General features: G+C 43.1%; 1 protein-coding gene across 5 annotated transcripts in view; it reads right to left on the bottom strand.

The window, feature by feature from the left end:
* The window catches only part of dlg5a (discs, large homolog 5a (Drosophila)), a 52241-nt gene that overhangs the window by 16266 nt on the left and 19708 nt on the right, over positions 1 to 16267 (bottom strand). For 2 of the 5 annotated variants that reach the window (XM_015027798.1, XM_015027801.1), the window contains 19 exons: positions 15895 to 16038; positions 15119 to 15302; positions 14050 to 14309; positions 13621 to 13933; positions 10961 to 11191; positions 10122 to 10306; positions 9852 to 9977; positions 7655 to 7787; positions 7437 to 7564; positions 7183 to 7358; positions 6764 to 6867; positions 5494 to 5586; positions 4297 to 5328; positions 3192 to 3309; positions 2960 to 3104; positions 2069 to 2202; positions 1861 to 1950; positions 1389 to 1557; positions 912 to 989 (listed from right to left, as the gene is read on the bottom strand). In XM_015027798.1, the coding sequence (XP_014883284.1) occupies positions 912 to 989; positions 1389 to 1557; positions 1861 to 1950; positions 2069 to 2202; positions 2960 to 3104; positions 3192 to 3309; positions 4297 to 5328; positions 5494 to 5586; positions 6764 to 6867; positions 7183 to 7358; positions 7437 to 7564; positions 7655 to 7787; positions 9852 to 9977; positions 10122 to 10306; positions 10961 to 11191; positions 13621 to 13933; positions 14050 to 14309; positions 15119 to 15302; positions 15895 to 16038 (3843 nt within the window). The remainder of the gene's footprint in view (positions 1 to 911; positions 990 to 1388; positions 1558 to 1860; positions 1951 to 2068; positions 2203 to 2959; positions 3105 to 3191; positions 3310 to 4296; positions 5329 to 5493; positions 5587 to 6763; positions 6868 to 7182; positions 7359 to 7436; positions 7565 to 7654; positions 7788 to 9851; positions 9978 to 10121; positions 10307 to 10960; positions 11192 to 13620; positions 13934 to 14049; positions 14310 to 15118; positions 15303 to 15894; positions 16039 to 16267) is intronic. The other 3 variants (XM_015027802.1, XM_015027803.1, XM_015027799.1) reach the window with 2 other exon arrangements.

The following is a 16267-nucleotide window of genomic DNA, read 5'->3' as shown; positions in this document are numbered from 1 at the left end:
CAAAGGAGAAAAGGGGATGACTAGGCCTATTTGTGAAATTTTGTATGAAACATTCTTTACTAAAAAAAAAAAAAAACATCTAAAGCAAAACAGTAGAAATCTGGACGATGCAGGGCAGTGGGTCTTGTGGAACGCTACTGAAAAACACAGTTCTGGAGCTGCTTTATACCGAGCTTACAGAGGAGAGCGGAAAGGTTTAGATCACACCACATAAATGCAAAGTGAGCAGTAAAAGCACAAGGAAAACGCCCTCATTTGGAGGAGACTTGTATGAGCTCTGTGTCTTCATAACAAGGTTGGGCTTGTAACATGCCTTCCAAATTCATAAGCACATAGGAGAAGATGGATCGCAGCCAGAGACCGGGGTAAACTAGAGTGCTGGTGTATGGACGGAGATATGACCCAGAAGCTGGATGTTGAATAATACATTGCATAACATACATACTGCAGACTGAAGGGTGATCTGGCCTAAGGCAAAGATGCACACATGCATACAGCATTATTGAGACATGCACTGAGATCCAAGCGGGTCTTTGGACATGAACAGGGCAATGTGCAGGCACAAAAATAACACTGAACCTTTGAAGTTCACCAAGTGTAGCTAATCTGAGCTTGTGTGTTTTCCTAAGGCACAAATCATACTGCTGCATGCAAAGAAACAGAAATCTCCAAATTAAACCATTCTCCCAGGGGGGGTTGGCTGGGTGAAAAACATCACAAAACCTCTTTTTGCATTCCACAAAGTGCACGTAAACTGCAAAAGAGTGTTCTGCTCCTTCGGGATATTCACTTTCCATCCAGCATCTTATCTGCTCTAGAAACATGTGAAACACTGTAGAGACTTGCGGGGCAGGGAAGGGTAAGAGTGGTGGCATTCCTCTGCTTTGCAGCGTGGGTGATCGAGGACAAACCTGAGGCTCCTGAGAGAGGAGAACCTCGGCCTTGCAGCCAGAGGAATCCTTAGAAAAGAGCGATTACGATAAAGAGATCTGGAGGGAGAAGGTTGCAAAGATAAAGAGAAGGGGGGAGAGACAGGTATCACAGAGAGACAGACACAGTGTCAACGCACAGACGTGCCGCAGCTCCTGTGAAGTTAGTCAACAACAGATCACATGGTGGGTTATGGTAGCACTGTAGCCAGGCAACGCTGTCACACTACACCCGAGAGCCGACGCATCACAGTTCAGATATTAGAACTAAAAACTTCAAATATTTACAGTTTGGATTTCGACTTTTTTTTCCTGCATCTTCTCCCTTTTTCCAAGAGGCGACTCGGATACGCTTGACAAACGCTTCCGACGTTTAAAGAACGTAATCATGAAGCGAGTAAACAACACAGACGGGTCATCCACCTTAAAGCGAGCCGTGGAATCCACTAAAATAGATACCTGTCTTTTCGGCGCTCCCCTATTGGCACAGGGCTGACTGAGATACGCGGCAACGTGGAAATGGAGCCTTGTGATTGGCTGCTGGCAAACGAGGAAGTCTCCAGGTTGAGTGGCGACTGCGGAGGGGTGATGAGGCTGGGACTGCTGCACTCGGAGTGCGACAGAGAGCCTGGATTCACGAAAAGAGCAGCAGAAAGGGAGACAATGAACGTCTACAATTATAATTAATTTGGAGGCTTATAAAAAAAAAAAATCAATGATTTAATTGCAAGATAAAAATGATTGCGCTTTATTCCACTCGAGCAACCTTTAATTTGTGGTGAGGATCTTCATTTTAATGCTTATTTATAGACATTGAAAGCACCAATTCCAGTTCATTGATCCTATAATAGTAATAATCTTATTTTCAGTTGAATCACAATCTGGAAAAATGAAGTGAGGATTATGCTGTTTGCATCTGGAAGTAGCTCACCTCTGTCTGAGCCCAGCATGGAGCGGGGGTAACGGGGAGTCGAGGGGATTTTGATCCTTTCCGTGCGGTACTGGACGTTACTGGAAGAACCTGGAGACAATAACGCGGACAACTGAAAACCTCTGTCACAACATCCAGAAGGACAAAGGGAAAAGGAGGTAGAAACCCTTCGTATGCGTTTGTGTGCATGCGTGGGTGTCAGACTGACCGAGCCGTGCGCTGGAGGGCAGTGAGTTTGTACCGTGTGACGCTCTGCTGCTGCGCGACGAGGACGTTTCAGAGTAATCGCTTGTGCGCTTCTGCTGGCTCAGGTCCAGGCTCAGGCGACCCTGGTGCTGGGGGCTGCACGGACACGCAAAGTTACAATTGTGCATGAAATATGCCTGCTAAAAAACAAGTGTGTGCTTTTTTGTTGTTGTTGTTTTTAGATTAATTGGATCAATCGGCTGAGCTACACACACACACACACACACACACACACACACACACACACACACACACACACAAAAAACAAACTAAGACAGAAAGGAAATTTTAATTAGCCAGTTTAGCCATTGGGAACAGAATAATTGGGATCAGTAATTCTACTGGTGTAGAGTTACTGGTTGTAACCGGATGGTCAAACTAGCATTTGCTATGTGAATAATTAATAAATTACTCTGTATTAAACTGCCTTTAAAAAGCAGACGCATGGACAGTGAAAGAACGTCTGCAAAAGGCAAAACGTAAGATAAAAGGACGAAACAATTATTGAATAAACTGACATAAATGTTTTGATTTTTTCTGTCCGAATAGCTGAAGATTTCCAACAAAAACACAACGGTAATCACGGTTTTAGTCTTTGAATTAAAATTGCCCAGGTCACCTTTTCAGTGGCATCAGCAGTAGCATAAATAATATTCATAAAAATTAAGAGATATTGGTCACCACATGAAATGTAGGGGGCTTATCATAAAAATGTGAAAGAGCGGTGGGCCTTAAGTTTGAACCTTCTGGAGCACCAGTGAGGTTTTATTTCTGCCTACTGAAGTATAACGACGCTGAAAAGTCTAGATTTTGACTAAGAAATTAAAGATGATGGTGGTGAACTGAAGCTGACCTGGTGTGGGTGTGCTGGTGACATATCTGAGATGCTACAGATGGGCAGTTGCTAGTATGAACGCGGTGACTGCGCACGGTATATACAGGATTCCTCATCACGGCCGTCACAGCAGGGCAAGGAGACAGTCCACGATGGGCTGAATCTGGTGAGACACACACACACAAGGCAGGATGTTAAAGAAAATGTCATCAAAACATTCTGGCAACAATAAAGCATGCAAGCAGCTCACTAGGAGGTAGGGAGCCGTTGTAGACTGCAGGTATCAAGCCGACACTGTGGCGATTGGAGGGGCCGGGGGAGTGCAGTACGTCCCTGGACTCTGGTGAATGCTCGTCGTTGGAGTAGCCCTGCGGAGAATCGGCGACAAATATGTCTAGGAAAAAATGACAGCAAGAGCATCCTACGAAATAAAATGAATGTGTTGTGTTCAGGGGGCCTGGAGACGCAACGGAGGAGGTTTGCTTAAAATCCAAGCTCTGACTCAGCTCCTCGGCTGCGACAGGTGATGTGACGCATTACGTCACAAAATTAAATTGAGCGATTCACTACAAATGTGTTTACATTACATTTAGGAATATTCAGATTTAAGGGAATCCGAACCAAGCACACAGGACAAAAGTTTCAGAGTAAAATTCAGCATTTATACAGAACCTTGCAGATGTATTAATACGCCTTGAGCTTTTCTATGTGTCCGATTCTTTTGTGATTCTGCGCAAAAGATGATTGGTGCATCAATGTCAAGCTGAAAGTAAAAGTATTTAGCCGGCTTTTATCCTCTGTAGAACACAATTTGCATCAATTACCACTGAAAGTCTCTTGGAATATTTCCCACCACATTTACACATCCGGACTGAAATCTTGGCAAAAACTGGCCGACAATTACTTTCAAGCTTTGCCACAGACTATCAGTTAAATTTAAGCATCTACTTTGACTGGGCCGTTCTAAATCATCATTATGCTTCGGTCTAAACCAATTCCCAATAGTTCAGGTTGCATGTTGGGGTTTCTTGTCCTGCTAGAAGGTCAACCTCCATGACTAACTTAAGTGTTTTGAGCCTCTAACAGTTTTTAATTCCAGTATTTTTCCACATTGAGCTCCAGCCATCATCCAATCACCTATGACCAACTTCCCTGTTCCTTCTGAAAGCAAGCATCCCCACAGGATGATGCTGCCATCTCAAGTGTTTTCACAGCGACCAACACTACCCTGCTCTGTGTTGGTTTATCACAATAAATCCTAATAAAATGCACTGAAGTTTGTGGCTGAAATGTAAAAAAGCTTAAAAGGGTATTGACACTTTTATGGACTCCATACTCATGTGTAATCTACTTACCTGGAAGGGGGGATGACTGATCTTTGGGGTCCGACGTCGAAGTGCAGGGGCAGATTTAGGACGAGGCCTCTTTACCTCTGGCTCCTCGCCTCTGGTGCGGCCAATGTCCTCATCGCATGACTTTCTTGAAGTCAGGACCTTTCCTTCCAGGAAGTAGTGGTTCCCATTCCTGTCTCTTTCTCGCTCACTCCTTTCTCTGCTCTCTCCTGCTGCCATGGAGATGGAAGCCTCCCCTTTGCCGTCGGAGGTGATTGTACAGTCTGAGGCGGAGCTGCTTTGATGTTTGTGTTTGAATTTAAAAGAGTCGCTGCGGGTGGGAGGGGTAGGAGGAGTTGGAGTAGGGGTAGAAGAGGATGAGAGAGAATCCGTCTTTGAAGACTGTGGGGAGTGTGAAGCTACGGCCGCAATCTGATTGGCTGCCAAGTACTCCAGCTTGGAGGAGGGAGTCTCGGGGCGCTTGAAAGTGTCTGGGTCAAAGATGGACTTCCTCTGCTTGGGTGATTTATAGATGGAGAGTTGGGTGGCTGCTGACATCGGACTGGCGCTGTCTGGAACGACCGACATACCGCCGACCATCATCTTGGGCCACGTGCCGCCACTGTGCTTCTTCTCCAGGGCAGTGTCCATGCTGATGCATTCGGAGTGGGAAATGGGCTCAAACGGCAAAGAGGAAGGCGCCTTCGTATACGAGCAGCACTCTTGAAACGCGCTGGGACCGTAGCGACCGGTTCCCAGGTCGGCCAGAGGTCGCAGACTAGTGGCATGGAGGGAAACGCTGGAGAACGGTTTGCTCACGTCGCCATAAATCTCATCAGACTCCCCTCTGACCTTCCTCCTCTCCCCAGAGATACTGCCAGAGCTGGCGCTTCCACCGTCAGGGCAGAAGATGTCGGTTTGCGTCGAGCTGTTGTGTTTCAGGTTGCGGCCGTTTCTGGAGTGGAGCTCGGACAGCAGAATGCGTCCGTTGGACTTCTCGGATGAATCGCGCAGGCTCTCGAAGATGTTCTGGCCTGACGTGCTGTGAGGGAAAAACTATGGGAAAACAAAGGAATGAAACAAAAACCAGATTTATAAAAAAAAAAATGCTAGATTTATAAAACAACAACTAGAAGATATACCTTCTGTTACTAAAGTTTCTCAACTATTTAGGGCACACAGAGCTGGAAAGCTCAGGAAGAGATATTAGAACTAGCTCACCTTCATAAGGGAGAGGCTCAGCGAGTCCCTGCAGCTCCGCAACAGAGCCTCGCACTCCGTCACAGATTTGTTATCAAGAGCAATTCCATTAATCTGCACAGAGGAACAGTGAAAGTAAGGACGGGTCACATAGCACTAAAAAGCCATGAAAGTGACTCTTCTAAAATCCCACAGGTGTTTACGAGTGCGTCTTTGGTATCAATATTCTTAAAAGAGCTGCAAAACTACAACGCATTCAGGAGAGAGGATCGGCAGCTTGAAATTGCGTCTTGCACCGTTAAACTGGGAAAGCTACAAGGAATCTAGGTCAGCGCATTTTAGTTTGCAGTAAATTCAAACAGATTTCCACCATAAAAGATTCAACTTGAGTGCAATCTCATGAAACTGAGAAAGTCTGACATGTTAATGCACATAGTAATAGACCCTGCTGGTGAAAACGATTACATATTTTTTGTTTCACTTCATCATTCTTAAGTGTTTTGAACACAATTATCCAGACTAAAGCAGTCTGGAGCTAATGCAGCCAATAATATATTATTTAAAGCTCTAATGGGGAAAAAAAATGGACATGAATATGCTGTGCAGCACGTTTTGTCCTAACTTTATGCATGCCATTTACATTACTTTAAGGGTTTATGATGCCACCTGTATAACTGTGTTCAAAACACTAAAGAATGCTGAACTGAATGTGTAATCATTTCCACTAGCAGGGTCCACTACGTGCGTATAAACTTGGGGTGCACCAATATATCAGCTAGCCAATAAATCAGCCCCTGATTTCCTTAGCTGGAAAAAAAGTGAAGCGAGTCCAGCATGTTCTCTGGAATCTCATTAAAAATTACTTTAAATTGAAGGAGAGGTACAATCAATGGTACAACGGAACGTTGGTTAAGTATGGACAGTAAAGCTCAAATGATTATGCTTAATGAACAGAGAAACTAAATCTTCTCTTTCTGACAGATTAACATTACAGATGCCCGTGCAACTCATTGCAAATCTGTTCAGTGGGAGTTTGCCGCTGTATCTGCAGAGAAAGCGAGTCTGTCAACTCTTTCAATCAATCCCTCCTTCCAGGGATTTAAAAGGAGGAAAGAAACTTCTGGATACAACTAAATCCCACCTAGCATGTCAATTCTGGATTGGATTGAGGTTTGGATTACCGAGTTAAAGGAATCTGCGCTTACTGCTGAGAAAAAAACGAAAAAAATTGGCTAAAATAATACAAACAAACAAAAATGAAGTGATTTCAAGGTGTCTAAAAATTACTCACAGCAATAAGTCTGTCTCCAACTGTGAGCGAGCCCTCTCTGGCTGCGGGACTTCCCTGGGCGATGGCGGTGACAAACACCCCGCTTTCCAGACTAATACCACTGTCTGAAACACAGAGGAGAAACTCAAACGGTTACAGGGGGGGGAATAAAATCCACGACGACACCTATTACAGACAAAATAGCCGATTTTAAATTTTAAAAAAAAAATTCTGAACTTTCACCAGGTCCTGTAGCAGAATAATGGCACATAAATGATTCAGACACAACATGAACCTGAAGAGATGAAAGAAAGGATCCCAGGACTAGGTGAGCTAGATGGATTTTACAGTGAAACATCCCTCTCACGCTGTCCGTTTCAGCCCTGTAAGAAGACAACCTCTCCTATGGTTTCTGTGTGTGTAATTAAAGTGTAATGTACCTTTATGTCCCATCAGGTTGATGTGAACAGGGGTGACCAGCCTTCCTCCCAGAGACTTCCGTCTTCGTACCACCATGTTGATCAATCCGCCTCCGTTGACCACAGCCTTCACCACCTGTTTTCTGTCCTTATTGGTCAAGTCGATGTCATTAATCTTCAACAACCAATCGTTCACTCTGGAGTCCAAAGAGGAGAAACGACGATGAATTTAACAGACGTCCATCAACAGTAATGCTTACCAAGTAGGTTCATACCTCAGCCTTCCATCAGCAACACTTCCTTTATCCACCCGCGTAACAAATATCCCACAGTCTCCAGGTAGATAGGGATCGTTTACCCCTTCGGCAATGTCAAACCCGAGAGCCTTCAAGTCCATGTCCTCCTATTAGGGCAATGATATGCAGCTCAGTCAACTCATTTCTCATTACATTCGATTTGCTGTTCCCGATTTCAACCCGAGGCTCGGTCTTACCCTGTCTTTCTCAAACTCCACCACCTCTGTCTCCCATTCCAGGGAGTCTGTGTCAATGGCGGAGTCGTGAGAGCTGTGTGCCATTAGCTGACAGAACCGGGCCTCCTTCTCCAGCTGGCTCTCCATCTTTTCCCTTAACACAGAGCAGCAGGGTCAAAAGGTCAGCCACCAACACATATTCTATCCGACTGAAGCACATTTTTAAATCTGTCCTTTTTTTTTTTCCTTTATCTGCCTTTGCAATTCTACACGTTCTGTCAAGGTCAAATCACAAATTTCAATGTAATGCTATTGGCACTTTATATGGTTTGCAGGTTTTTGGATTTGTTTGTTTTTAATCGGTCCATTCTACCCAGTGGATTGGTAGAATGTCCATTCGCCTTGGAATAGTTTATACCAAGGCAAATGACTTGGCATAAGTCAGCAAATTACTTTTACCAAGTCTTGGTATAAACTATTCCACTGTAATTTTTGGCTTCATGATTAAGGTTGCTATATTTTGTCTCATGCATTTTATCAACATTGGCATCTTTATTGCCTCTATGCCACAAAAGCATTATTTGTAGAGTGGAGGAAATGTCTTTGCCCTGTGGACAGATTCTCCTCCCTGCTCCTCCAGAGTCTCAGCTGGTCCTCTGATTAATGCTCTCCTAGTCTAAGCAGTCAGTTTAGATGTATATTGAACAGAAGCTTTGGATATTGTTTTATAATGCAACCTTGTTTCAAACGTTTCCACAACATCCTCCCTGAACCGTCTGCTGTGTTCATTGTCTTTGTGATGCTGATTAGTCAATCAATCGATCACATTTATTTGCATTGCACATTTCAGCAACAAGGCAGTTCAAAATCCTTCACACAGAAATAAAAAGTCGATAAAATAACAGACAGTCAACAGCTGACAAACCAGTGACAAACATTACATTTTGACGAGTGCCATCATCAAAATCGTCAATACCAATTGAATATATTGGTCAATGTTCCATTTCTTATGGTTCAAAAGCAACTCTAACCAGGCGGGGTTTTAGCCTTTATTTAGAGGAACTCAGCGTTTCAGCTGTTTTACAGATTTCTGGAAGTTTGTTCCAGATTTGTGGTGCATAGAAGCTGAATGCTGCTTCTCTGTGTTCCGTTCTGGGGGATTCATTTCTCACAAACTCTGAAGCCTTCGCAGAACAGCCACAGTGAGACGAAATAACAGAGCTGAACCCTGTTTACTAAAGAAGAAACGTCTTAGGGCAGCTGGATTTCATTTAGCACCTAATTTACATACTTTAGATCAACATTAGATTATTTTTTCTTCCTTTGCCCTTTCCTTTTGTTTGTTATTTTGTTTGCATTTCCTTTTAATTCATGTAAAGAACTTTGTATTGCCTTGTTGCTGCAATGTGCTATATAAATTTAATTGAAAGATACAAATACTTGTGAGGTACCATAGTAAATATTACCACAAATAGAAAAAACACATTTCAAAGTTCTTAAAATAGAGCTCAGAGTTCATTTTAAGACATTGAATGTCTTTATAAAAACTTTACTGCTTTGTGGATTGGGGAATATAAACTACATTTAAAGCAGAAAAAAGAAAAAACTAAAAGCAGACTTGTCAGCAAGATGTATGAGGTCCTATTGAGGCCTGCCTACAAGGTAGCAATGACATTCAAAGCCCAGAGGTACACGTCCTTTAAGGAGGATAAAGAGGGAATGTTTTTACCAAGTTACTGCATGACCTGAAAATACAGGAGAAACAAATGATGTTGAGGCTTAAAAGGGAAAACAGGGTACACAGGATCCTGATGAAACCCAAATTATAGTCAGGTAGCAGATTCAACTTTATGCGAAATTTAAATTCAAGCCTTAAAAGTCAACATCTCTTCATTCAAAGCTTTGACTTAGAAATGCCTGTCATGTCCACTTTCACCAGCAGATGGAGCCTTTGCATGCAGCATAGAATCACCCAAACAGAATTAGAGACCATGCGAGCTAAAATGTTTACATGTGCTTAAAACACTAATGCTTTCTGGGATAAAATTTTAATCTGTGTAAATGGAAATGAGGCCAAAAAAAAAAAAAATCACCACCAAGCTTCACATTGGTTCAGTATAAGAGGCATAGGAGAGAGGCAATACAATGTGCACCATTACTCTGATCAATAAAAAAGAATAAAAAAAAAAAATAAAAAAAAAAACTTGAGGGAACTCACTTTAATTCTTTGAGTTCTCGCAGCGCATCGTTTTTCTGTTTCCTCATATCGTCCAAATTACGCAAGGCGTCGGCCAGGTCGCTGACCGCCCGGTCCCTTTCTCGCCGCAAGTTATCACACAGAGTTCTGAGGAAAGAGAGAGAACAGATGGTGGCAGGATGTAAAGGAATATGTGCAAATAAGTATAATGTAGCGAGTATGAAAGCCCCACTGATAGTGTTTAAAATTAAATACATAAAAAAAGGTTTGAAAGTACACACACACACTGACCTTATGCTCTCCCTCTCTGCCACTATTTTGTCCCTCTCTTGGAAGGCCCAGTCCCTTCGACATTTGGCCACCTCTGCCTCCTGTGTGGCCTCCTTCAGTTCCTGGGACATGGCTTCATACTGCTTCCTCAGCATCTCTATCTCCTTATTGGCTCGTTCCATGTCCAGGGTAGCGGAGTCTTGTTTCTGAGAACATTGATTAAAACAAAAGTAATTTTTAAAACAATGATTTCGATAATGTCACAGTTTGTATGCATATCAAATACTTAATCTAAATGTGTAGTGAAAAATTATTAGCAAAAAACGAGAGGCAGAGTTTTAAGTCAAGAAGACACGCTGGCAAGACTTACTGAATATAAACCTTGAATTTTCTTCTTTTTTTTCATTATATAACAAATAACTAAATAAAAGTTGGCCAATGACCACGTTTATGAGTATGATGTTCTACTTAAATTATCCTGGGCTTCATGTTAATGATTTGAGGAATTGCTACTTAATTCCTAGAAATTGTCAAACATGTTAACATATGTGGACGCCACACACGGATCCTCATGAAGTTTTACAATCATTTCCAGGACTGACTGCAATTGTAAACTTTCCTAAATGAAAGTGGTTTAAGTCGTCAAACTCTTCCTATAAAAATTCCAGTTAAAGGCTTAGTTCGGGACTTTATAAGAGAGGCTCAGTTAAAAGGTTATAAGTAGTGTAAAGAGCAAATATATAAATACTATGCTACGCTACAATGCTTTGGTGGTGCGTCGCCTCCTACGTGCAAAAAAAACAGAATCAAACAAACAGATAACTTCGAGAGACTTTAAGAGCAGCAGAATGAGTGACTACTTGTCTGGCCTGGTAGTATTCTCGCAGCAGCTGATCCCGTTGAATGATGGCCTCGGTCCTCTCCTTGCGAGCCACGTCCCTCTCCTCCCGGACCATCTCGATGTCCTTGCAGGCCTGGCTCAGCTCCTTCTGGGCTTCTGCTTTGTCCTTCACTTCGTCGCAGTACTTCTCCAGCAGCTCGTTCCGCTCGCAGATGGCCCTGTCCCGGTCCACCAGTGACGAGTTCAGCTCCTTTATCAAAACAACGGCGGTCGAAATTACTCGCACTGAAACTGCAGTTTCCACAAACCAAATGCAGCTAGCAGAAGACACTTTACGCCATGCTGCCTTATTTTTATTTATTTATTTATTTTTTTTATGTTTTGTTAATGGTTACGTCAACTACCCCGGAACACGAGTAGAAAAAAAAATTACACTGAAACTACATTCACAATCTAATGTAGGTATTGAATGTTGACTAATAAAATTCAATGTCAACACGTTTGACTGTTCTTCAATAAACAAACACCGATATATTGCATTTGGATTATAATCTTAAACAAATATTGGTTTAGTTTCAGAATGAACCAAATTGATCTTTTCTACCTGCAGGATTCTCTGCACAAAGAATGTGACAAACAATGGTTAGAAACTTGACCCGTCGTCAAGCTCCTCAATAAAAATATTACACACTGTGCACCATCTAAATGATGAACTCAGTCCAAGAGTGCCATCATTTTGTCAGGGTGAAAATTGTAGATTTCATAAGGATTAAAATATTGTGGCAGCAGAAGTGACGACGCAGCAAACAGCCCTTTATATGTTCACGTCCACGCAGCCGGAAGCAGAGGGAATCACAACCGCTGTGAGAATACGCAGTTGTTTTGAGCCGGATTAACGTCCAGGTTTGCTCATTTTGCTTCATAGTGCGACTCATCCATTTGTTTTTATGTATGGGTTACATCCCCATTGTGTCTCCAGCAACATCATCAGAATTGTACAGATCAGCATCTCATTTTCTGTGGCTTTCCTGCAAAGCCAGCAGTGTAAGTAATTCACAGTATGTGGTAACCTAAATTTAGCACACTGTTTTCCTTGTAGATGTTTTGCTTTGATGACAATTAAGCCCCACCACAGCTAAAACGTCTCATAATCAGAGCCCTGTTTAATTTTAATTGGAGATGCAGCAATCAGGCTTTTACTGGTCAACACATATGTAGTGCTCTCAAGCATCTGACTGTCAGATTGAGATTTTGATTACTATCAGAGTTATAACACCGTTTCTTTTTTTGTATTTATTTCAGTCTAACAATTAGATGCTGTTGACCATAACAAAAGATGCAGCAGGTTTTTAATGAGTTTGAATCCAACAGCAAATGAGGGGATTGCAAGATTATCCCCATGCATGCGCCTAACCTTTATCCGATTTCTACTCTGCTCAAAAGAGTCGCATCATAGTACATAATACTGGTGATGCATTTATAGACCAAAAAACGTGGAAGCTTCAATCCTAATAACGTGATGCTAATCTGCGTCTCATCAGACATGCAGACTAAAAACGGTGCTCAGTCAGCCGGTGAGAGGGTAGAAAGCAGCGAGGGCTGTGTTTACGTAACAGCGTTTTACCACTACAGTGAAACTTGTAAAAGGGACAAAAATAAAGTGTAGACTGGATCTGGGTGATAAATGTCTGTCAGAGGCACAAAAACACAGCACTTCATGTCTGACGTAGCATCTGCACTCCAGATACAACCCCACCAAACAAGGAGATATTTAACGCTCCTTTTCAATCAGTTTCAATCTGGCTCACAATCCCTTTTTGCCAAGTAATACACATCTACTTAAAGATACAGTAGTTGAACTTTATATGCAACATTTTTATATGGCAAATAAGTAGTTTTTATGTATAGAGTACTGCAACTATTGCTGTACATTTTGAACTTTTTCATGATTTTCTTTCATGTTACAGTGCGCAATATTTAATGCATTTTAACTGGATACACCAAGACAAAGTGGCACAAGACTATAATAAGGAAGGAAAAGAGTACATGATGTTTTTTTGTTTTGTTTTTTTTAACAAATAATCTGAAAAACGTGCTCTGCGCGTGTGTTCAGCACCCTTTCCCCTTAGACTCAATAAACAAATCTATTACAGCTGGAAACTACAGCTGGAAGTCACTTGCTGTTTGTCTCAAACAGCTTTGCACATCTAGAGGTTAAATCATCGGCCCGTCCTTCTTTGCGAAATAGCTTAAGTTTTTAAATTGGATTTGGGTCTAGACTTTGGCTAGGTCCTTCTAGGAGAAGGATTACGCTTTGAACTAAAATATTTGTTTGTTTGGTGGTGATTGTTCTGCAGATGTTTATCGTTGGTATCCCTTCACAGTGTGGATTAAAAAGTTCAGTCTGACCACTTTCACATATTTCCTGTGTTCCCTGCGTGGCTTTCTGCTGGCAGCTTCTCAATAAAATAAATGTCAGATTTGTGCAGTGCAACACCGACGCATGTCCTGTCCATAGGTTTTTGTCACCTGAACTTTGGATTTCTTGAGTTGGATCTCGTCCAAACTACTCAATCCGTACTTTAATCTACAGCATCTTTCATGGAAAATGACTCCTCTTTATGAAAAACTATTTATTATTAGGCAAAACGGCTCATGCAAAATAAATTAATCTCCCACCTGTCTGAGTGCTTCCAACTCCTCACTAGCCACTACTCGCTCTGAAGACGTGTTCTTCAGTCGCGCTTCAGCCGCCTCCAGTTCGGTCTGCAGCTTATCCAGCTCTTTGATCACCTGGTCCCTCTCGCTCATGATGAGGCGGTACTCATTGAAGACGGAATCCCTCTCCTCCTTGTACTTCTCGCAGTCCTTGGACGCCTTCAGCTGCAGGTTTTTGTAGCGCGTCACCTCCGACTGCAGCCGCTCCATCTCCCTCTGCAGCTCCTTGTTCTGAGCCGACGACTTGTTCAGCTCCTGCTGCACCGAATCAAACCTGCGGACCAAAGGATCGCGGCAAGAATCAGCTCAGAGTTTCACCGCCACCTGCTGAGACTTTTTGATCAAATGGTGGCTTGGATTTAAACTTTCGCCCTCGGCTTGTGCTTTCACCTCCTCATCGACGTGGAGAACTGATGCTGGTAGTGCATGGCCGAGTCTTGCTGTTTTAGCAAAGCGTTCATCTGCTTCTGCAGCCGGCGGTTCTCCTCCTCCGCCTGCTCCAGACGACTCAGGTCAGTGTTGTGGTTGGCCACCTTCTCGCCGTAGCGCTTGCTGAGGGCATCGTAGTCCTTCTTCACGCCCTCCAGTTTGTCCATCGCCGTGTCGTACAACTGATTCAACACCTCCGACGAGCCCTTCTCCCTCATCACCTGGACAGGGCAGTGCACGTAAAACGGTGAACTATTGTCTTGCTACTGCTGTGCACCATGTCAGCAGCAGATGGCATCGGTGTGCAGAGAGGTTTCTATTTACAATCAAATAAAAATACGATTGATAAAAAAAAATAGGCAGACTCATTGACCTGAACTTGTGTTCTTGACTAAAACTTAATGACTTAAACTGATTACGTACAGCGTCTGTCCTTCAGACTCGAGTCATTCTCAGTAAGTCTCTCTCTCTCTCTCTCACTTTCTCCCGACAGTCTTGCTGATCCAGTCTTCCCGATTCCTGAGAGATCTGCCGTCACCCTAGGGCTGGATTGACCTCGGCTAGCTGGATTGACCTCGGCTATGCAACATACACTGGCTATACTGTGAAGTTGTAGCAACACGGTTTAGATCAGAATGCCCTTCGCCGAGGCCAAGCCCTTTTCTTCTGCGTTTGCCCTTTTCAGAAATGCTCTGCATGCATCTCCCTCCTCTTTCCTGCCCTGTTTAGAACTACAGCAGCATACCCATGGGTGCTGTGTAAGAGAAATTTACAGTAATACAATAAGGGTCGCAATTCCCTTGGAACAAAATGTTCACTGCGTAGAACATAAAAGGTTAGATTTCTATCATTTTATTTTAGGTAAAAAAAAAAAACAACAAAAAAAAAAAACAGAACACACTGAAAAATCTTAAATCGTTTCTTTCAGCACAGAAACAAATGTTAATTGAATTGACCGTCATATTCACAAAACGGCATCCGAGCGGCTTCATCATCCACTCGGTGATGAGTTTGTGTCACAGCTGGGTACCTGCTGTTGCTGCAGCCGAAGGTCTGCCAACTCCTTCTGGTCTTGACTGTGAAGTCGTTTGAGCTCCTCGCAGTTCTGCTTCAGGTGGTTGTGTTCTCGGACAAGCTGGGCGTTCTCCCTCCTGGCCGTTTCCATCTCCTCCTTAAGCAGAGCCTGGTCGCCCAGGACGCGGCTGTGCAGCATGCTGGGGGTGGGGGGAAAGATGAGCAGGAATATACCTGGACAATACTAAAGTAGCTACAGGGACAGAGTGGGATTTTCTGAATGTGGCGACACATTCAAGACCCAAATACTTTCTCGTGCTTTTCCAAAAGGTTACAAGTTCCTGATTCAGCATTTTTTCCATATTTCTCAAAATACTCCAACTCTCAAGCAGCTATCTCAAGCGATCAGAAACGTGGCCTCGGCTCCCGAGCCGTCACGCTGAACGACTCAATCTCATAAATGCCTTCGTTTTCGAGCTTTTAAAAAGCGAGCAGGATTTCTGTACAGCCAGAGGTGTGTTAGTGTGAAAGCTGGCTGTAGCTACAAGGGGAGCGCTTTCAATTAGGCTAATGGAAGCACCATGCCAGCATTTGGTACGAATGTTGTAAAACAATGCAGTAAAATTTTATTATTCCTAGCAGGTGGCTCGTGACAGAATGTTCAACCTACATTTTTCGGAAACGAGCAGAGTGGCACAGACGCCACCGCTGGCTAATCTACGCACATTGCCGTATGCTGCCTTCACTGTTAATGTGGAGATTAAAACCTGGCGTTACTGGAGGGATGCTTACTGGTAGAAGTCGGCTTCCTTCACGGCCTCCTCGCACCTCTTCAGTGTTTTGGTATGCTGGTTCTGAAGAGACTGCAGGTCTCCCATGGCCCTCATGCACTGGCTTTTCAGGCGCTCGTAGTCATGGCTGGCTTTGGGATTTGGCCTATAAAAGAAAAGCAGCAAGCACTCAGAATTCTGCCATGTATTGTTTAAAAGCTCTAAAAGCCTGAAGAATAAAGCTCATTCAAGCTCAAGGACAAATACTCTGTGTTTGTAGAGTCAACATTATTCCAAAGTGCAGAGAATTAGCAGATGAAAAGACAGCAGAAAGAACTGATGACACTGTAATGCTGCTCCCAGGAACATATCACAAAAAAAAAAAAAAAAAAAAA

This window comes from Poecilia latipinna, unplaced genomic scaffold (assembly GCF_001443285.1).
Source record: "Poecilia latipinna isolate Pla-1442-1.1 unplaced genomic scaffold, P_latipinna-1.0 Scaffold107, whole genome shotgun sequence".
Classification (NCBI taxonomy): domain Eukaryota; kingdom Metazoa; phylum Chordata; class Actinopteri; order Cyprinodontiformes; family Poeciliidae; genus Poecilia; species Poecilia latipinna.
Note: the sequence above shows the minus strand (reverse complement) of the source record. Positions and strands in the feature narration are given on the sequence as shown.